This window comes from Microcaecilia unicolor, chromosome 3 (genome assembly GCF_901765095.1).
Source record: "Microcaecilia unicolor chromosome 3, aMicUni1.1, whole genome shotgun sequence".
Classification (NCBI taxonomy): Eukaryota; Metazoa; Chordata; class Amphibia; order Gymnophiona; family Siphonopidae; genus Microcaecilia; species Microcaecilia unicolor.
The window spans coordinates 305147204-305170320 of NC_044033.1; the positions used below are offsets into that span (position 1 = coordinate 305147204).

Here is a 23117-nt window from a genome sequence, read left to right on the forward strand (position 1 = left end):
GGTGAAAAATATATGAGTAGTCTTCATTCCGTGGACTTTGCTGGATTTTTGCTTTGAAAGTTATTGTTAAAATATGCCATAATTCTAAATCCCTTTGGCAGGGTGAAAGACATGAAGAAAAGGGAGCAGAGAAACGGGATTTTTGTTCCAGTTTTCCAAAATGATTCCAGCATTTTCAATTGCTTTTTCAGACTTGCTGTAATAGTACGGGGCAGTGGTTGTCAAACCTGGTCCAGAAGGCACCCCAGTCAGTCAGGTTTTCAGGATATCCACAATGAACATTCATGAGAGAAATTTGCATGCACATCTATCTCATGAATATTCAGTGTGGACAGGGCTTTTTTTGAGGGGGTACTGAGTACCGGTACCTTTTCCATTGTCTGCTAACATTGATCCATGTACCCCACGTTTTAATGAAAGAGCTCAGGTGTTACGCACCAGTTCAGTCTTGTCATAGATTCTGTGACTGGTTGCAGAGGGCCTGGCTATTATGGGGTGGGTCCCTCAGTGATTACCCCACTCCTGAAGGGTGGCCTAGCATTTGAGTACTGGCACCTTTTTTGCTAGAAAAAAACGCACTGAGTGTGGATATACTGAAATCCTGACTGACTGATACATTCCATTATTTTAAAATATGTGCATGTACCAGTACACCGTGCCCATGCACACACCCACCATCAAAGTACTGGCCATGTGAATACGCGTACTCGTGCTGGTCGGTGTTTTATAAGAAGTCATTTATGTGCATATGTTGCTAAGGTACTGACATTTCCGTGCATTGTTAGCACATAAGGGGCCTCTTTTACTAAGGCATGCTAGTGTTTTTAGCGCGCGGTAATATTTGGGGTGTGCTAAACATTTAGTGTGCCCTAAATATTAGTGTGCGCTAAAAACACTAGCACACCTTATTAAAATACCCCCCCCCCCCCAAACTAGGTGCCGCTTTATAGAATTTCCCTTTATGAGCTAGCTTCTGTAAATGGTACTCAAACATCGGCGCTTAATGCTGTTCTCTACGGAGCACTCAAAGATGAGACGCCCATTAGAGAATAGCGCTGAGTGCCAATTTCAGCATCCAGATTTGCTCACCAGGACTTATGCCTGCTGAAACTAGGTGTAATTTCCGGCACCCAATTCCCGCAAACATTCCTGGTATTCTATAACACTGTGCACAAATTTTAGGGACACCCTGACCCGCCCATGTACCTCCCATGGTCACACCCCTTTTGGGTTGTGCACTATGGGATTTGGGTACACATTGTTATAGAATAGCATGTTGCAAGATCTGCACCCGATTCCGAATTGGTGCCAATTAGTACCCATTCTTGGCACTAATTGGCTCATTAGCCAATTTATTTGGGCACACATCATGGATATGTGCCCACGTATCAGCACCCAATTTTGGGCACCATATATGGAATGCGGCGATTTGTGTAAACGTGTATTTTGTAAACGATGCATGTACATCACAGCTCCACCCAAATTATGTCCCCAGGAATGCCAACACGGGATCTTGTCAACGTGTGCACTTATAGGTGTACGTTTAGCCACACATTTTTATGTTTTAAAATTTTTTATTGATGATTTCTTATAATAAACCCATCCAGCCATCTAGTTAAACAAAAATTCAAAGTGCATAACATATAGAGTAAGAACAACAAAAGAAATCTGTCATCAAGGGCTCTGTTTACTAAGCTGTGCTAGATGCGCATTAGCATTTTTAGCGTGTGCTAAGCATTAGTGCACGCTAACCATGTAGATGCCCATAATATCCCTATGGGCTTCTACACGGTTAGCGCATGCTAATTTTTAGCACACACTAAAAAAAAAAAGCTAGCGTACCTTAGTAAACAGGGCCCAAAATGTTTTTGAACAATTTTCTCCCTGTCCCATTCTCCATGTGGAAAATATGCTTTACATACTGAAATTTGTTTACAAATTTACCCCTGTTAAATACTGGCTTCTGTAGCCTGTGTACATTTAGATGTGTTAAAGAGAGGTATTCCTATGGACATGTTTTAGCTTAATGCAGTGATTCCCAAACCTGATCCTGGAGACACCCTATCCAGTCCGGTTTTCAGGATATCCACAATGAATATTCATGAGAGAGATTTGCATGCAGTGGAGGTAGTGCATGCAAACATCTCTCATAAATACTCAGTGTTGATATCCTAAAAACCTGGCTGGATGGGGTGCCTCCAGGATCAGGTTTGGGAATCACTGGGTTAACGGATAACAGAATGCATATATAGGCTATTTTTCGGCTAAGTGCAGAAACAGCAGATAAAGAATGTGTGTTTACGTGTAGTGTACACACTTTGCAGCTACTAATTTTCAAGGGTTTCCCTTTGAAAACATCCTTATAAGAAACTTTCTCCGAGGACAAGCAGGCTGCTTGTTCTCACGACTGGGTGACGTCCGCGGCAGCCCCCACCAACCGGAAGAAGTTTCGCGGGCGGTCCGCATGCAGGGCACGCCCACCGCGCATGCGCGGCCGTCTTCCCGCCCGTGCGTGACCGTTCCCGCTCAGTCTTGTTTTTTCCGCGCTGGAGAGAGTCATGCGTCGCCGCTCTCTCTTGTCAGCCCCGAAAAACCGTCGCGTTTTCGCGAATTTCTTATTTTTTGTTTCTGGTTCCCGCACGTTCCGGACCCCTTTTTCTTTTTCTTGTAAAAAAAAAAAAAAAAAAGTGAACGCGCTTGTTTTTCCCTCGTTTCCTAGCGGGGGCGTCGCGTTGCGGCCTTGTGGCCGCGCGGTCGATTTATTTTTCGAGGTGTGATTTACCACCACCATCGACGACTTTAATTTCGCCGACGCGATTTTTCCGTCGATGTCCTCGAAGGTCCCGAGTGGATTTAAGACGTGTGGTCGGTGCGGCCGGCCTATCTCGCAGACCGACACCCACGCTTGGTGCCTCCAGTGCCTCGGGCCGGAGCACAATATCAAGTCGTGCTCTTTGTGTCTTGGTCTCCGGAAACGGACTCAGGTTGCGAGGCAAGTTCTACGGGACCGTCTTTTTGGAACTTGCGCCGGCCCCTCGACGTCGACCTCGACGGCATCGGTATCGACGGCCGGTTCTTCGGTACCGGTATCGATGTCCGCGAAATCGGCACCGATGGCATCGACCCCAGGAGCACAGGTCCCGTCTGCCCGCCGGTCCTCCGGTGAGGGTAGGGGTGAGAGGCCGCGTGGGCAATCGGCCCCGGTCACTCCCTCTGCCCGTGGCCCTCGGGACCGAACCCTGTCTGACCCGGTTCCTCGAGACCGAGGGGGATCGACCTCCTCCTCCTCCGTTCCACCTGGCGCCGATGACGGGCACCGCAAAAAATCAAAGAAGCACCGTCATCGGTCGCCTTCGATGCATCCGGCTATCGGTGCCGGCGAGGAGTCGACGCCGAAGCGTCAGCGTCGAGAGGAGAGGTCCCCTTCGGTAGTGGAGGTACTGACGCGTCAGGGTCCCAGCACTTCGGTGCAGTCTCCTGGACCCGAGCAGCTTCCGGCACCGACACCTCTACCGGCCCCCCCGTCTTTCCCGACAGCGGGCCTGGACGAGTGCCTCCGAGCCATCCTTCCGGGGATCCTGGAAGGGCTGATGCGCCAGGCTGTGCCGGTGCCGGGGGTGCTTGCGCCCTCGGCGCCGTTGACTGTGGCGCCGGCGAGCTCTAGCCCGGTGCCGAGGCCTTCGACACCACCGCCGCTTGCGGCGCCGGTCTCGACCGCCACGCAGGTGGAGTCCCCGTCGACGTCGATGGAGGGAGCTTCGTCCCCGCCGGCGCGGGAGTCCACCGCTCGACGACACCGAGGCCTCGGTGCCTCGACGTCGAGCCGGGCCCGGTTAAGGACTCAGCTACATGAGCTTATGTCCGATACCGAGGAAGAGGCCTCGTGGGGGGAAGAGGAGGACCCCAGATATTTCTCCTCAGAGGAGTCTGCGGTCCTCCCCTCTGACCCCACGCCTTCACCAGAGAGGAAGCTCTCGCCTCCTGAGAGCCTCTCCTTTGCCTCCTTTGTAAGGGACATGTCCATTTGCATTCCCTTCCCCGTGGTCTCTGTGGATGAGCCGAGGGCTGAGATGCTCGAGGTCCTCGACTATCCATCACCACCTAGAGAGTCCTCCACGGTGCCGTTGCACAATGTCCTCAAAGAGACACTGCTTCGGAACTGGATGAGACCATTATCTAATCCCACCATTCCCAAGAAAGCAGAGTCCCAGTACAGAATCCACTCGGACCCAGAGTTAATGCGGCCCCAATTGCCCCATGACTCGGCGGTCCTGGATTCTGCTCTCAAGAGGGCACGGAGTTCGAGGGATACCGCCTCGGCGCCCCCGGGGCGGGAGTCTCGCACTCTGGACTCGTTTGGGAGGAAGGCCTACCAATCTTCCATGCTCGTGACCCGCATCCAATCTTACCAGCTCTACACGAGCATCCACATGCGGAACACTGTGAAGCAACTGGCGGACCTGGTTGATAAGCTCCCGCCGGAGCAGTCCAGGCCTTATCAGGAGGGGGTCAGGCAGCTGAAGGCGTGCAGAAAGATCCTGTCCAGGGGTATCTATGACACCTGTGACGTGGCATCTCGTGCTGCGGCCCAAGGTATAGTGATGCGCAGGCTCTCATGGCTGCGTGCCTCTGACCTGGACAACTGCACCCAGCAGAGACTGGCCGACGTCCCTTGCCGGGGGGATAATATTTTTGGCGAGAAGGTCGAGCAGCTGGTGGACCAACTGCATCAGCGGGAAACCGCCCTCGACAAGCTCTCCCACCGGGCGCCTTCAGCATCCACCTCAGCAGGTGGACGTTTTTCCCGGGCCCGGCAGGCTGCGCCCTATGCTTTTGCCAAGCGTAGGTACACCCAGCCGGCCCGAAGGCCTCGACAGGCACAGGGACAGCCCCAGCGCGCTCGTTCTCATCAACAGCGTGCGCCTAAGCAGCCCCCTGCGCCTCCACAGCAAAAGCCGGGGACGGGCTTTTGACTGGATCCACGGGAACATAGCCGCCCTCAAAGTGTCCGTGCCGGACGATCTCCCGGTCGGAGGGAGGTTAAAATTTTTTCACCAAAGGTGGCCTCTCATAACCTCCGACCAGTGGGTTCTCCAAATAGTGCAGTGCGGATACGCCCTAAATTTGGCCTCCCTTCCACCAAATTGTCCTCCGGGAGCTCAATCCTTCAGCTCCTATCACAAGCAGGTACTTGCAGAGGAACTCTCCGCTCTTCTCAGCGCCAATGCGGTCGAGCCCGTACCACCAGGGCAGGAAGGGCAGGGATTCTATTCCAGGTACTTCCTTGTGGAAAAGAAAACAGGGGGGATGTGCCCCATCCTAGACCTGAGAGGCCTGAACAAATTCCTGTTCAAAGAAAAGTTCAGGATGCTTTCCTTGGGCACCCTTCTGCCCATGATTCAGAAAAACGATTGGCTATGTTCCCTGGATTTAAAGGACGCATACATTCACATCCCGATACTGCCAGCTCACAGACAGTATCTCAGATTCCGCCTGGGCGCACGGCACTTTCAGTATTGTGTGCTGCCCTTTGGGCTCGCCTCTGCCCCAAGGGTGTTTACAAAGTGCCTGGTGGTGGTGGCGGCGTATCTACGCAAGCTGGGAGTGCACGTGTTCCCATAACTCGACGATTGGCTGGTCAAGAGCACCTCGGAGGCAGGAGCCCTCCGGTCCATGCAGTGCACTATTCAACTCCTGGAGCTGCTGGGGTTTGTGATAAATTACCCAAAGTCCCATCTCCAGCCAACCCAGTCTCTGGGATTCATAGGAGCTCTGCTGAATACCCAGATGGCTCAGGCCTTCCTTCCCGAAGCGAGGGCCAACAACCTCCTGTCCCTGGCTTCGCAGACCAGAGCGTCTCAGCAGGTCACAGCTCGGCAGATGTTGAGACTTCTGGGTCATATGGCCTCCACAGTCCATGTGACTCCCATGGCTCGTCTTCACATGAGATCTGCTCAATGGACCCTAGCTTCCCAGTGGTTCCAAGCCACCGGGAATCTAGAGGATGTCATCCGCCTCTCCACCAGTTGCCGCACTTCACTGCTCTGGTGGACCATTCGGACCAATTTGACCATGGGACGTCCATTCCAAATTCCACAGCCCACGAAAGTGCTGACGACGGATGCATCTCGCCTGGGGTGGGGAGCTCATGTCGATGGACTCCACACCCAGGGTCTGTGGTCCCTCCAGGAAAAGGATCTGCAGATCAACCTCCTGGAGCTCCGAGCGATCTGGAACGCACTGAAGGCTTTCAGAGATCGGCTGTCCTGCCAAATTATCCAAATTCGGACAGACAATCAGGTTGCAATGTATTACGTCAACAAGCAGGGGGGCACCGGATCTCGCCCCCTGTGTCAGGAAGCCGTCGGGATGTGGCGTTGGGCTTGCCAGTTCGGCATGCTCCTCCAAGCCACATACCTGGCAGGCGTAAACAACAGTCTGGCCGACAGACTGAGCAGAGTCATGCAATCGCACGAGTGGTCGCTCCATTCCAGAGTGGTACGCAAGATCTTCCGAGAGTGGGGCACCCCCTCGGTGGACCTTTTCGCCTCTCAGACCAACCACAAGCTGCCTCTGTTCTGTTCCAGACTTCAGACACACGGCAGGCTAGCGTCGGATGCCTTTCTCCTTCATTGGGGGACCGGCCTCCTGTATGCTTATCCTCCCATACCTTTGGTGGGGAAGACCTTACTGAAGCTCAAGCAAGACCGCGGCACCATGATTCTGATAGCACCCTTTTGGCCCCGTCAGATCTGGTTCCCTCTTCTTCTGGAGTTGTCCTCAGAAGAACCGTGGAGATTGGAGTGTTTTCCGACTCTCATTTCGCAGAACGACGGAGCGTTGCTGCACCCCAACCTTCAGTCCCTGGCTCTCACGGCCTGGATGTTGAGGGCGTAGACTTCGCTGCGTTGGGTCTGTCGGAGGGTGTCTCCCGTGTCTTGCTTGCCTCTAGGAAGGATTCCACTAAAAAGAGTTACCTTTTCAAGTGGAGGAGGTTTGTCGTTTGGTGTGAGAGCAAGGCCCTAGAACCTCGTTCTTGCCCTGCACAGAACCTGCTTGAATACCTTCTGCACTTATCAGAGTCTGGCCTCAAGACCAACTCAGTAATGAATCACCTTAGTGTGATTAGTGCTTACCATTATCATGTGGAAGGTAAAGCCATCTCTGGAGAGCCTTTAGTCGTTCGATTCATGAGAGGCTTGCTTCTGTCAAAGCCCCCTATCAAGCCTCCTGCAGTGTCATGGGATCTCAACATCGTCCTCACCCAGCTGATGAAACCTCCTTTTGAGCCACTGAATACCTGCCATCTGAAGTACTTGACCTGGAAGGTCATTTTCTTGGTGGCAGTTACTTCAGCTCGTAGGGTCAGTGAGCTTCAAGCCCTGGTAGCTCATGCCCCATATACCAAATTCCATCACAACAGAGTAGTGCTCCGCACCCACCCAAAGTTCCTGCCGAAGGTGGTGTCGGAGTTCCATCTTAACCAGTCAATTGTCTTGCCAACATTCTTCCCCAGGCCGCATACCCGCCCTGCTGAACGTCAGTTGCACACATTGGACTGCAAGAGAGCATTGGCCTTCTACTTGGAGCGGACACAGCCCCACAGACAGTCCGCCCAATTGTTTGTTTCTTTCGACCCTAACAGGCTAGGGGTCGCTGTCGGGAAACGCACCATCTCCAATTGGCTAGCAGATTGCATTTCCTTCACTTACACCCAGGCTGGGCTGGCTCTTGAGGGTCATGTCACGGCTCATAGTGTTAGAGCCATGGCAGCGTCAGTGGCCCACTTGAAGTCAGCCACTATTGAAGAGATCTGCAAGGCTGCGACGTGGTCATCTGTCCATACATTCACATCACATTACTGCCTCCAGCAGGATACCCGACGCGACAGTCGGTTCGGGCAGTCGGTGCTGCAAAATCTGTTTGGGGTTTAAATCCAACTCCACCCTCCAGGACCCGAATTTATTCTGGTCAGGCTGCACTCTCAGTTAGTTGTTCTTCGTAGGTCAATTTCTGTTATACCCTCGCCGTTGCGAGGTTCAATTGACCTGGGTTCTTGTTTTGAGTGAGCCTGAGAGCTAGGGATACCCCAGTCGTGAGAACAAGCAGCCTGCTTGTCCTCGGAGAAAGTGAATGATACATACCTGTAGCAGGTGTTCTCCGAGGACAGCAGGCTGATTGTTCTCACCTACCCTCCCTCCTCCCCTTTGGAGTTGCGTTCTGATCATCTTTGCTTGTCATTCAACTGAGCGGGAACGGTCACGCATGGGCGGGAAGACGGCCGCGCATGCGTGGTGGGCGTGCCCTGCGTGCGGACCGCCTGCGAAGCTTCTTCCGGTTGGTGGGGGCTGCCGCGGACGTCACCCAGTCGTGAGAACAATCAGCCTGCTGTCCTCGGAGAACACCTGCTACAGGTATGTATCATTCACTTTACTTATAATAGCTGTTTATATTTAGGTTCTTGATTTTGTTTGTGATCATGAAGAGCCATTTTGGAACTGCTGAATGTGCAATATATATATATATTAAATTGAGAGGATTTTTCTGTATTTGCTGGATTTCACTGGAATATGTTTAAGCCAAGGGTTAAATTCACCTCCACTCTGCCTCCTAATGTCACCAGTCACCTATTGAGCTTCAGGAAGGGAATCAATTTGGAGATCAATCTCATGTACTTAACTTAATGAGCGAAAATGTAAGCAAGAAAATGAAATCAAAGCAAATTCTGGAGGAAAATAAAAGCAAGAAAATATGAAGGAAAAAAGTCAAAATGTTGTGGAGAAGCCTGAAAACTGCAAATCCTAGTTTTTATTATGCACCTTGTGGATGTATAAATTACAGTTTAGGGACCTTTTTGGAATTTTTCAGATAGTGCAGCAATAAGGAGGGGTCTAAACAGAAACCAAAGATTTTCCTTTATTTCTCAATTTTATCCTGTTTCATGGAGGGGAACATGGCTTCATTTGTCCAGAGAAAGGTTTGCAAACTTGCATCCCTAGCTCCATGCCTGAGACAGTACGACTGACCTCTTCATTCTCACCATTTAGAACCACCAACTAACTTTAAATGAATAAGTTTTCTTTTTACACTTTTGGTTTCAAAGTTGATGGGACGGGATGGTGGAATTCCGTTTAAAGACCACTTGCTGGTATGCTGCCTGCTTCTTCCCACCTCCAACTCTCCAATGCCTTTGAGCAGTACAAATCTTATGAAATTGCTACCAGTTGTCCTAGTTTATGTGTGCATACTTTACAGTGCACATTACCAGTAAAAGTGTCAGCAAACTAATGCACAGTTCTGGCCACTGGTCTTCATCAGTGGTAAATATACAAACAAGGGATCTTCAGTTTCAAAGAAACAGCTCTTAGGATTCCTCACAGAAAATATTTAAATACTAAAATTTTAAAACATATGTGATCTAAAACAAAAATAAAGGGAAAGATGTGTAATTTTCCAACAGGGACTTTGGCAACTTTGTTTTGTAAGGTTGTTCCAAAGTCCTTTGTTGTCCGAAAAACATGTGTTTCTGTGACTGTCCAACTTGCACTGCCCTAATTACCTGCTAGTGGCCTTTAGCTTATCTCATTCCCCTCCCTAAAGAAAAAGGTGTATCAAATCCCTTGCTGCATCTGATAATGCAATGGCATCTTGTTGCAGGTGGTAGTGAACGCCTTGGTTGGAGCCATTCCTTCCATCATGAATGTATTGTTGGTCTGTCTCATCTTCTGGTTGATATTCAGCATCATGGGTGTTAACCTTTTTGCCGGCAAGTACTACTACTGCTTCAATGAAACTGCGGAGGCAATGTTCGAAACAACTGATGTCAACAATGAGACTGACTGCTTCTACCTCATCAATCAGAATTTCACGGAGGTCCGGTGGAAGAATGTCAAGATCAACTTTGACAACGTAGGGGCTGGCTATCTTGCCCTGCTCCAGATTGTAAGTTTCTTGCTTAGCATTACACCTTCTGTTGACCTAGTTTTCATTTTCAGTTTTTTCCTTGGGTCCCCATATCGATTCATACCTAATGGCAGTGTGTAATGCCATCTGCTTGGAAATGAGGGATATCAAAGTAATATAGAATATAATTGTTATTGCAAGGGTCCGAACTTGAAGGCAAATGAGTGACTTTGATATGATTTTAAGCCAGAGAGATGACTTCCCTTCTAACACTTGGCCACCAAGGGGTCTGGAGTCACTTGAGCAGTCATCCTAGAGAAGGGAGGGGACCAAACAGTGTTTGATCCAGAACAGCAAACACAGACAGCTGGAAGCTGAAATTGAGTGTGGGTTCTCACTATTTCTATGGGGTTAATGATGTACGTTAGTCTTGGACACTGTATAAAAGAAAGAAGAGGGGGATCTGAGGATAAGCCTCTTGGAATATTTAGAATTTTCTAATCCTAAACCCAATCTTCCTCCTTGCCCCCCCCCCCCCACCACACGACCACACTCTTTCCCCACTGTGTTCAGAATTTAGTTGGATCATCAACTCATAGACCTTTGAATAGTGTGGCGTACATTATGGCTGCCTCCAAAGCAGTAGTTCTGTAGCTAGAGTAGCCCTGTACCTCCATGTCAATGGAACAAGTTAAAAATATTCTGCTTTTATCCCACTGTGTGCATAGCATTGCCCTGCTTTTATTAGGGAGGCTAGGACTACATGCCCAATCATTAAATTAAGAGAAACTAGCACTGACTCAACCTGACCTTTTAAACATGGAGCTATATATTCAATCTGTTTATACCAGCACAAAGAAAATTTGCTTGGGAGTCTAGGCCGTAGTGCACAGTTGTGGTCAGTGTGTATCACCATAAAGTAAGGTCTGAGATGCACATGCCTAGGGGTGAATTCTATAAGCGGTGCCTAAAAATTGGCACTGAAAATTTTACGCGCTGAGAGCTGTTCTATAAAGGGCACGTGTCCGTTATAGAATAGCGCTTAGGGCATAAACTGCACCTGACTTTAGGCACTGGTAATTATGCCTGCTAAAAGCAAGTGTAAATGCTGGCACCCAAAAAAGCCAAAAAATGGAGGCTTCCTGATGCCAGTTGATTTTAGAGAATTTCCTTGAGACAGCTATTTGTATGTAGTGAAACATAGGCTATGTTGGAAGACATTCCCTGGGCAAGCACTTACATCTAAAAGATGAATATAGTTTTCTAAAAGTTGAAAGAAAAATTTAAATTGGATAAAGCTTGCTATATAAGGAAAATATATTAATAAAGATAATAAATAATCACCATAATGACCGATGATGTGGGGACATAAGCCTTATCAATTAAGAAAGATACATATTGGTGAGCTGCACTGCTGAGGTCAGAGATGAAGCTGTTTTTTGAGAAAGCATTATTGTGATTGCGCTGATTATATATGGATGTTTTCTTTTAAATTTTGTCTGCCCATAAGATTGGAGGCACCTAAATAAGGCATGGTTCGGCTGAATTCTATATTTACATGCATACACTTTTGGAACACTCCCAAATTTATACATATTAGTATTTATGCATGGATCATTATAGAATACGATCTATGCATAAATCCTAATTAAGACCAATTATTGCCAATAATTGGTTGTTAGCCAATTATTGGTTCTGATTGGCTTGTTAAGCAATTAAGTTGTGCATGCAAATCAGGTACCTGCGCTGATTTGCGCATGCAACTTTAGTCACTATATAATCCGGGGGTTACTGTATTCCACTGGGGCTGTGAGACTGCATCCAGAAATGTAGAATGCATATGACTCTCATGGAAAAAATATAGGAGGTCAGTATTCAAAGTGATTTCAGCAGGCAGGTAAATCTGGCTTAGTGGGCTGGTCGCCGATATTCATCCACATTTAACTGGGCAGCGCAGTTGAATATCGGTACTAATCATTCATGTCTAATCCGGGCAGTAGAATGGTGGTTAGGGGATGGAGTTGGGGAGGAGCACACAGTTCTTATGCAGGAACCAATGATATTCACCCACATTGCTAAGTGGGAAGATAGGACTGCACAATAGGGCTATTTAGCTATGCAGATGCTAGAACTGAATATCAGCTGGCACCCATGTAGTTTGAGTCACGGCAAGAATCTTGATCTGTCCTCCCCTCCCTCCCAGCAAAAACCAAACCCTCTCCCAGACAGTCCTAAGCAGAGCTGCCCCTCCAGAAGCACCCCACACCCCCCCCCCCCTCCGGGCTCACCAGCTACCTTGACCTCTAGTGGTGATCTTGCAGTACTACTGCACTACTGCAAGACTGCTGCTAGAGGTTGCAGCAGCCATTTTGAGGTTGAAGCCAACATGGGCAGGAGTAACTATGCATTGCTGCCGCCCAGAAGACCACTAGACCACCAGAGAATGTAAAGGAAGTTCCCAGGGGCAGGTCTGCTAGTTGGCCTTGACTCATCTTCTTGAAAGCTTGATGCAGCCACACCATCACTGTATGAACACTAGTTTGTCTTTTCCTCTATATGGTCATCTAGGGTCAGACTCCATATAAGGCGTGGTGAGTAGCACGCGTTAAATTGTTTACACGTCCAATTTATATGTTCTACGCAATGGTGTAACAAGCCAATTAGTGATAATAATTGGCTGATGACAACCAATTATCACTAATTGGCAATAATTGGAATTTAGGCACACTTCTTTTTAGGCATAGTCTAAAAAGAGGCACACGTAAGTTCCAACACGCGTAGCTGAAAAGGGAGCATGCCCATGGGAGAAGTGTAGGCATGTTGGAGGCGTCAATCAAATTTACGCATTATGTTATAGAATTTGGGGAAACATGCATACATTTAGGTGCAGGTATTTACACCAGGTTTTCAGTGGCATAAATGGCTGCATCTAAATGTACACGAACTGCCCCAGCCTATGCACTATTCTATAAACCATGTCTTACTGTAGATGTGGTTAATAGAATAGCTCTATACACGTTATTCCAACACACCTACATTGTAGACGCCTTATATAGAATCTGACCCCTAATGTTTTCTGCCTTCTTTTTTTCTATGGCAGGTAAAACAGTGTGTGTACTTTTACACCTGCTGCAAAAGGCCAGGGACAGGGGAGGGTGGAATTGGTAAGGGAAACGTGGGGGCTTTCATTCTGAAATCTCTACAAATCTTGCAGAAATGTTATGAATTGCCCCTCTGCATTTGTTCCAAGTATGCACAAATTCTGAAATGATTTTGTTGCGTGATTTCGGGCACCTGTTACCCTCTTAAGTAAAGAAGCGTTTATTTGTTTATATGCATTTGATAGCCTGCAATTTCCTGTACACCTCAAAGCAAGTTACAACCTAAAACATAATAAAAGATAACATAGTACACAAATACAAATGCATGAATAAAATAACTAAAATAGTCCAATCTGTCAGCTATACATCAAAATGTAACACACCCCATTCTTCATTAGAATGAACCAATAACATATCCCTTACAATCCATGACCTCAACCTAATCCTAAAATTCTAAAGGTACCTATGTCTTCCCTATCGGCTTAACTCTCACACGCTAACTAAAATAGCCAGGTATCTACTCTCTTCTGAAACCAGAAATAATTCATTTCTTCCATAACTTCTTGGGGAGCCAAGTTCCAGAAGTTTGGGTTAAAGCAACTGAAGTCAGTTTGTTGGGAGTTGTCAACACAGTTTCTAGCAACATCTTTCAGAAGAGTGTAACAAATCTACTGGTTCATACCAGACTAATAAATTTGCCAGGTATTTTGAATAATCTAATTGTACACTTTTAAGTATGAACATTAAGGGGACAATATTCAGAAGATGCTTCTGCTTGGCTAATTAGTACTGACCGGGTCTCAACAGGATATTCAGCAGCACATGACTGAATAGTGCAGCTGAATATCCTGTCTGTCTCAGCACTATCTGCTTAATGCTGAGGTGGTCTGGGGACAGAGTCAGGGCGGAGCATGCTACTATAGAATGGATATGTGTGGGTAAATCTTTTCTCTAATGAATGGCCAGAGCTATCAAACCCATTGCAAAAAACTTAAGGTGTTCTTAATCACTGCTGATATTTGACCCTATTCAGTTTGGCATCTAGCTTACTCCCAAACGACTAAAAGACTGAATATTTTTTTTCTCTAAACCTCCCTCCAGCTTTGTACCATGACCTCTTATCCTTGCATTATTTTTTAAACGCAAAGTGCCTTCTGCTTTATTGAAGGCAGCCTTATCACCTATGCATGCTTCTTTCTTCAGCTGTTCCTTGGGTGGAATTCAACTCTTGAACATATTGCTGTTTGCATATTTGTATGTTTCAATCATTTCTCCTGTGGACAAGTAGGGCATTCATATTACCAATGATGGGTGAGATCATCTGATGGAGCCCCGGCATGGACGCTGCCCAGTGTTAAAAATTCTAGAAGCCTTTGACAGCACCAATCGTGCATTTGCATGCGCCTTCTTGCCCGCCTCAGCCACGTGGGACCAGGGAGTTGGCTTTTGCCTCAGTGCTCAGAGGATGCTTTTAGTGCTTTCTCTTCAGTGCATTTCTTCTGGTGGCTTTCCCTGCCTTTTTCAACTCACCTCTTTTATAAGTTGACACAGAACTTTTAAGTTTTATTAGTTTTCCACAGCTTCTCAGTCTTCGTAGGTCTGAGCTCTCTGGCTGGGATCTTTTGCCTTTTTTCCATCATTGAGCTGTTTGATTTCGCAGTAACCATTTTTCCTCTGATGTCCCAGAAATCTCCCAGTGGTTTTAAGAAATGCTTTAAGTGCAGCAAATTCACTCTATGACTGACCCTCACAGCTGATGTTTGCCATACCAAGGGCCTGACCATGATGCCTCTCACTGTAATCTCAGTCCACAGATGGAGAACCCTCTTTGATGCTCACAAGTCTGGTACATCGATGTTGGTATCAGAGGCATCAGTCCTTATGACTTCTGGAACTGCATTGGACATGGGGGACGTACCGGCCTCAAGGAGGTCTCCACCTATCTCAACATCAGGCGTCGATTGCATCCAATGGGGCTGAGCATTTTTGGGCACTGAGAGATTCCAATAATGAGTGGAGGCTAAGAAGCATCAGCATTGGTCCTCCTTGAAGCATGGTGTGAGGAGTTCTGGAGCCTGGCATTGCTTGTACCTGAGAAGCATTGATACCAAGAGTAACTCTCCTTCCATGGATTTGGCACCAACACAATAGCCTTGCCGGAACAGGGACCAGATCTGCTATTTGGCCCCAGTACCTTCTCAGGCTTACTGCACTGACACCATGAGCAGTTCTGGGTCATGTTACAGGAGGAGCTGGAGCATATCCTGGCTTGACACAACTCTGAAGCATCGAGGGCATCAGTGTCGACGTCGGTACTGCCCCATCCTTAAGGCCTGCTCCATCTCTTTGGCTGAGCTTTGACATTGGTGCCCCTCTAGGCACTGGAAGCTTCCTCAGAGCCCAGGAGAAGATCATTTCCTTGCACACCTGCCAACAATCTGGATGTGAGTCCAGTGCTCCGAGGCAGGCACAGACTCAAACATCTCAAGAGGAGTATTTTGATGAGTCTGATACGCACCACTCATGGGAGTTTGAGCTGGAGCAGAGGAACTCTCAGAAGAGGGATCCCTTGGTCTACCTTCAGATCCTACTCTGCTGAATGAAAGGAGAGAGTCTCCCCCAATGGAACTGTCTTTTACCACCTGTTTGCAGGAGATGGTTCAGTCCAACCTTTTTCATTTGGAGTTTGAAGATGAGCCCAGGGCTGACATGTTGGACAACCTTGATTATAATGCTCCCCCCAAAGGAGGCTGTGATAGTGCCGAAGCACAGCATCTTTCAGGCTGTGAGATGAAACACTGGGAAACTCCCCTCTCTGTGCAGCCTATTCACAGGAAGGCTAAATCTATGTATAGAGTCCAAATGGCTCCCATATTTGAGAAGCAGCAGCTTCCTCACCATTCCATGGTGTCAAATCCACACTCAAAAGAGCCAAGAGCTCAAAGTCTCATACCTCGGCACCTCTGAGGAGGGACACTCAGACTCTGGAATCTTTTGGGAGTAAGATTTACCAGGGTGCTGTGCTTATTTCCCTCATATAGTCCTACCAGCTCTACATGAGCATGCATTTGCGGAACCTTGTGAACAGTGTTGTAGAGTTTGCGGACACTCTGGCCACACAGCAGGCCACTGAACTCTACCAGCTAATAGCTAAGCAGAAGGAGTGCTGAAAGCACATGGCCAAGGCTACCTGTGATGTTTTCAATGTGGTGTCCAGGGTCTCTGCTGTAGATATTGGCATGCCCAGACTTGCCTGGTTGTGTGTTTCAAAATTGAACCAGTGGTTCAGGAAAAACTGGCGGATGTCCCTTGCCAAGGAGAGAATCTTTTGATGACAAGATGGAAGAGGTCATTGACCTCATCAAGAAACTAACTGATACCATCAAATCACGGTTCTGGCCCAATCCCTTCTGTAGCCTCCACATCGCAGAGATTTCTGGGCAGTAGTCAGAAGAGAACATTCTACTCTCAAAGGCATAGGTTCAATCCTCCCTCCTGCCCCTCCCAACAATTCCAGGGCTCTCACTCCAGCCCAAGGCAGCAGCGAGCTCAGACACCAGGGAAAGCGTTGTGAAGTGGTAGATCAATTAAAGGTTGTATATAATCAGGGGTTAAGCCACATAGAATTTTGAAAACAAATGTACATAGTTTGACTGTTATTCTGATTGGGAGCCAGTGTAACTTTATAAGCCAAGAGGCTACACTTTCAAATCTCGTAGCCTTGTAGACTCATTTGATTCCTTCCATGTAATTGCAAAATCTATTGCAGTGTTTCCCAAACCTGGTCCTGGAGGCACCCCAGGCAGTCAGGTTTTCAGGATATCCACAATGAATATTTATGAGAGAGATTTGCATGCACTGCCTTCACTGCATGCAAATCTCTTCCATTTTCCTAGGATTCAAAATGTTCTTCCTTTTGAGATGTTGAAACGGTACCTCCGTGAAACTTTGAATGTTCAGGAAAAGGATTTTTCACCCTTTTCCCAAGTTTATTATGTCCCAGAAAAGAACTTGAATCAAGAGACTGAAAAACCTATTGATGTTTCTCTTTTGCTTGAGACTTCTGACTCTGAACTGGCGATGGCCGCTACTTTGGTAGCAACTGTCGCCTTACTACCTGATGAGAATTGGATTTTCCGTCTCTTTTTCCGTAATAAGGAGAAACCCTTTTTGGGATTCAAAATACTGTTATTTCCTGATGTCTCCAAGGAGACACGACGATGGAGGAAACAATTTTTACTCCTTAAGCCAGAAATTTTGCACTTGGGGGTGCCTTTTTTAAGGTACCCCTGCAAGTGCATAGTAAGGCTGGGGGGGAGGAGGAAATACGTATTTACTGAACCTAAACATTTGTCAGCACTATTAGCCTCAGTTAGAATGGAGAAGCTTTAAAGAATAATGTATAATTTCTTAGCAGAGAAGGATTTACCTTATAACTTGTTCCTTTAGTATATTCTCCCCTTAGATTACCTGAAATCTTGGATCTCCAATTATGGACTTGAGTGTCTTATAATTTTGAAAGCATAAAGATTTATTTGCTCTTTCTTGTGTAATTTCCTTATGTAATAGTTCCTAGTTAACTGACACTTTCCTAAGCAAGATGTTTCTTGTAAATATTGATTAAATGAATAAATAATAAAATAAAATAAAATCTCTTCCATGAATATTCATTGTGGATATCCTGAAAACCTGACTGGCTGGGGTGCCTCCAGGACCAGGTTTGGGAACCACTGATCTATCAAATAATGACCTGACCAAGGTACAGGGTCACAAAAATTAAATTCAAATAAACATTACAGGGATCCAGAAAAAGCTAAAACGTTTAACTGATGACCCTTTCTCATGTGATCTTGAAAAAGATGGTCATTCAAGACCAAGCCAATTCAAAATTTAATGGAAATCCAGCTCAATGTCATTCTCATCCAGCTGATGAAAGCTCCTTTTGAGCCACTTGACTCTGAAGGTCTTATTTTTGGTGATGGTCACTTCAGTACGCAGGGTCAGCAAGCTTCAGCCTAGTAGCTGATCTGCCTTACACAAAGTTTCATCACAACATAGTAGTTCTCTGTATACATCCTAAATTCCTTCCTAAGGTAGTATCAGAATTCCATCTTAACCAGTCCATTGTCCTGCCATCATTCTTCCAAAACCTCATACCCATCCTGGTGAATCTGCATTGCACACTTTGGAACCTTGGCCTTCTACCTGGAGCAGATTAAAGCCCATAGACAGTCCACCCAACTTTTGTTTCTCTTGACTGAAACAGAATGGGGGTAGCCATTGGTAAACATACCTTGTCCAGTTGGCTAGCACATTGCATCTCCTTTACTTATACCAAGCTGGAGGGTCATGTCACGGCTCACAATGTCAGAGCCAGAGCCATGGTTTCATTGGTAGCCCACTTGAGGTAAGCTTCCATTGAGGAGATTTGCAAGGCTGCAATGTGGTTGTCAGTCCACACATTCACATCTCAGTAGTTATGATAGATGGTTTGATCAGAGAGTCCTACAGAATGCATTTGGGGTCTAGAATCCAACTCCTCGCCCCCCCCCTCCCCCAGGCTTTTAAAAAAATTCTGTTCCAGGTTGTAAGAACCTCCAGAAAAAAAACAACAAAAAAACTGATGTTGCTTTAACTAGTTGCTTTTTGGTCTTGCCTTTTGCAAGCCTTCTTTTATTCCCTTTTTTGTCAGCCTGGTAACTAGGGATTCCCATTTGTGGTATTATGAATGTCCTGCTTGTCCTCAGAGAAAGCCAATTTACTCAGCTATAGCAGGTGTTTCCCGAGGACTGTAAGACACATATTGCCAAATATCATCTCACCTCCCCTAAGAGTTGCACTCTGTCAGCTGTGATATTCTACCGCCTGGTCTCATGTGGCTGAGGCAGGAGAGAAGAGAATGTGCATGCATGGTTGGTACTGCCGAAGGCTTATAGAATTTTTTAACAATGGGCAACATCCATGCCAGGGCTCCATCAGATGACATCACTTATCTGTTTTAATGTGTGTCCTCCTGTCCTTGGAGAACATCTGCTACAGGTGAGTAACTTTGCTATCCCCTCGTTCCTTTTGCTTTTTCTATGAGCATATATTCAGTTTGGTAAGCCTGCCTGGGAAGGGTTTGTGGGTTTGTTTTGAAGATCTTGTACAATCTTGGTATGCCTTTTCTGAACTGCTTTCATCTCGCAATGTCTGTATGGATGTATGACCTCCAAAACTAAAACAGGAGTTAGGGTAGAGTCTTGCTGATTGCATAGTAGATGATGGCATATACATGTAATGTCCCCTTATGGGCATCTCTGGGTCCAGGGCCCAACCTGGATGGAGTCCCGCTAGGACAGGCCCCATCGGTACCTTAAGCTTCTGGCGCTTGGTTCCTCCACCTGGGGAAGAAAAGGGTTTACCCTCTTTTCCCCCAAGGAAACCCAAAAAATGGCCTCTGTGAACAAGACTGTAAACAAAAGATTTAACAGTTTTATTGAACTATATACAGATTTGCTATACAGATATATAAAGGCGTTGAAAGATTAGCAGTGTTTAAAGCTTTGGTTTGAGATAGCCACTGAAATGCATAGAAGATTATAAACCATATGCCACACAGTCTAATGTCAGTACTATTAAACAATTACTTTTTCTTATAGAAGTACTCTTAACCAATTAGTTCAACACTTTGAATCCATTAATCCTTTTGTCTAAGCAACAACTCCTGGTTCCTTCCTGTCACTCTAGACTGAGTTTTTGTGTGGGCATGGCAATGTAGCCTTTTTCCCATATCATATGACTTCCTTATGTCCTTTCCTACCAAGTCCCCAAGTCTCACCCTCTTGCTGGAGCACTCTGGGATGGTGTCTGCTGAACCTCCAACTGAGTCAAGCTGGCTTGGCCTGTCCCCCGCTCCAAGCACTGATTGTGCTCCCTGGGGCTCTCTCCTTCACTGGGTTCCTGATGCTGATCTTCACCATGTGAGCCACTGCTCCTTCCTAGGCTTCTAGTGCTGATCCATGCCCCGTGAGCCGCCACTCTGCTCCCAACAAAACAGCAACCAGTTCACGTATCTGAGAATGCAGATTACAGCACTGTAGACCAGGGGCGTAGCCAGACAACAGATTTTGGGTGGGCCTAGGCAAGAATTGGGTGGGCACCAAGTGTTCTCCCCCCCCCCCCCCCCCCTGCAAAAAAAAAAAAAAATCTCAGCTGGTGGGAAAACGCTTCTTTCCACCTTGGCAGCAGGAATGCACTGAAAACTGAGCATGCACAGGTACCGGTGTCGTGGAGAGTAGCGTTTTTGTTACTATCAGGGGGAAATCTTCAGCTGGCGGAGCTTGGGATTCCCACCAGTTACCACTAAACATGTGCTACTGTTGGGTGGGTCTGAGTCATAAATGAGTGGGCCCTGGTCCACCCAAGCCCACCTGTGGCTATGCCACTGCTGTAGACTTGATCAACACACTGACAGACCCTCACCAAATACAGAACAAGGGATCACAAATTAGAAATAAAAATATTTAGACAAAAATTGAGCTGGGAACCCCAAGAAGATAAATCTAGCACGTACTACAACACTGGAGAAAGAAAAACTGAAATGCATTTCCTTTTCTACTGAACACAATACAAAGACATTTACTATACACATTTCCCAAAGCTAACATATTCCTTTTAAAGCATTCAAAATAAAATTCTTTTTTCTACCTTTGTACTCTGGGTATTTTATTTTTCCATCATGTTGGTTCTGATTTCTCTTTTCTGCTTTCCTGTCTGCCGTCTGCTAATTCTCCTTCAAGTGGCTGCTGTTCATTTGTCTTTTCTCCTCTCTGCTGTCTATTCCCTCACACACCTGCATCTAACATATTGATTGTTCCTTTCCTCATTTTTTCTTTTCTGCTTTCTGTCTACTCAAATTTCACCCTCTATCACCCTTCTTCTCCTTTTTACTTTTCAGCCATCTTTCAAATTTCCATTTTCTCTCACCCAGTAGCTCTCCCATTACCCATCTCAAACCTTCCCCAGCCCTCAGTTTTCTTTCATCTTTAATGTAATCCCCATTACCATATTTCTACTCTCTGTAATCACTATCCTCTCATTCATTTCCTTGCCATCTCCTCCTGGCCTCTCCCACATGATTCCACGATCCCCTCCACACTTCTAGCCCACAACTGTTCGCTCTTTCTCCCTATCTGCACTCTCGTAGCCTGACATCTTCCTGTCCCTTCTCTCTTCCTTCCTGCTTGCTCCCCCATTTCTGCAGCACTTCTCCCTCTCTCGTCCCTCACTCCCACTGTCCGGCATCTCTCCATCACTCCCTTCTGCTCCTGGATCCAACATCTCCCTCTTTCTCTCCTCTCCCTTTCTCTCATCTTCCTCCATGTCCAAAATCTCTCCCTCTCTCCAATTGTTCACCATCTCTCTCTTTCCTTCCTTTGTGCCCAAAATACTATTAAATTACTACTACTATTAAATATTTCTATAGCGCTACTAGACTTACGCAGCGCTGTACAAATCTCTCTTCCCTCTTCCCAATGCAGCATTTTCCCCTTTCCTCCTGTCCACTACCTTGTCCAACATTTCTCCTCTCTCCCCGTACACTATCTCTTCCTCCTCTCCATCCCTATGTCTAACATTTCTCCCTCACTCATTCCTCTCGCCCTCCATGCATCATCTCACCCTCCTCTCCACCCTCTCCTCTCCAACAGTTTTCCCTTCCTCTCCCCATGCCCAACAATTCTCCCTATCTCACTCCTCATGCAACAATTCTCCTTCTCTCACTCACCCCTCCACCCCTATGTCCATTTATCCCTCTCTCATCCCTCTCACCCTCCATGCATCATCCTTCCCCAACACCGTTATGTCCAACAGTTCTCCCTCTCTCATCCCTCTCACCCTCCATACAGCATCTCTCCCTCCCCTCTCACCTTTATGTCCAACATTTCTCCCTCTCACTTCCCATTCAGCCTCTCTCCCTCCCCTCCAACATTTCTCCCTCTCTCACCCCTCACACCCTCCATGGCCAAGCAGCATTTCTCCCTTCTCCCTCTCACCTTCCATGCAGCATCTCACCCTCCCCTCCACCCTATGTCCAACTAATTATCCCTTCCCCTCCCCTCCCAAGATCCAACAATTCTCCCTCTATGACACCCCCCCCCAACAGCATCTCTCATTCCCTACCCCACCTCACACCTTTTTATGATTGGGTTCCTGGCAGTGGCAGTGTGGAGGGAAGCAGACCGGGCTCCCGCGGTCCTGCATCTCCCTCCCTTAAGCATCACTCTTTTGTGAACAGGTCTCCGGCAGTGGCAGCGATTCTCACACGCTGCCTGCCACTAAGCCGGAAGCCTCCTTTCTATAACATCCTGCCCCTAGTCAGAACAGGAAGTTGTGACAGAGGGGGCCGGGACACAGCAGAAAGGAGGCTTCCGGCATGGCAGCACCAGCAGGCAGAGTGTGGGAATCACCACTGCAGTTACTGCCGGGGAACCTGTTCACGTGAGAGCGACACAAGGGAGGGAGATGCAGGACCGCAGGAGCCCAGCCTGATCTCCCTTTTCACCAGCTATGTTAAAGGTGCAGCACTGCTGAGTGGGCCTGAGCCCAAACTGGTTGGGCTCAGGCCCACCCGTGGCTATGCCCCTGTACTACAGTGCTGCTGCTCAGGGAAGATGACAGAAACCTCTCTTATTTTCTCAATGCAATATAGACAGAGAAAATCTGCTTTTTAAAACTCACTGTGACAAAGATCTCCTCTCTCCCCATATTATCAAACCTTCCCTTTGGGGGGGGGGGGGGGTTCATAAAGCTTGAAATGGCCCATTTAATCTGCCTAGTAATGGGTTAGGAGTTTAACTGCCACTTCATGGACTAAGTGGAGAAAAAGAAGGGAAGACTACCTTGGAGCTATCTATTTTAACCCCCTTTTCCCCTCCCCCAACCACACACACACGTGAACCTGCCAACCCCTTTTTTCTTCCTTATTGATTTCTGCCAGTCCCCCTTCCCAGACGGCATGTTTGGGTGACAAAGGACAGGAGAGTACCTTTACTAAAGTGCTCCCTCAGTGTTGCTTGTGGACTGGTAGCATTCATCTTTTCTTTGTCCTTGGGCCTAAGCACATCAACTCTA

At 47.2% G+C, this 23117-nt stretch overlaps 1 protein-coding gene across 1 annotated transcript in view; it reads left to right on the forward strand.

Annotated features, from left to right (window-relative positions):
- SCN8A (sodium voltage-gated channel alpha subunit 8) overlaps positions 1-23117 on the forward strand; it is a 359538-nt gene that overhangs the window by 312850 nt on the left and 23571 nt on the right. Inside the window, exon 22 of the mRNA XM_030194998.1 lies at positions 9658-9942. Coding sequence (XP_030050858.1) covers positions 9658-9942 — 285 coding nt within the window. The remainder of the gene's footprint in view (positions 1-9657; positions 9943-23117) is intronic.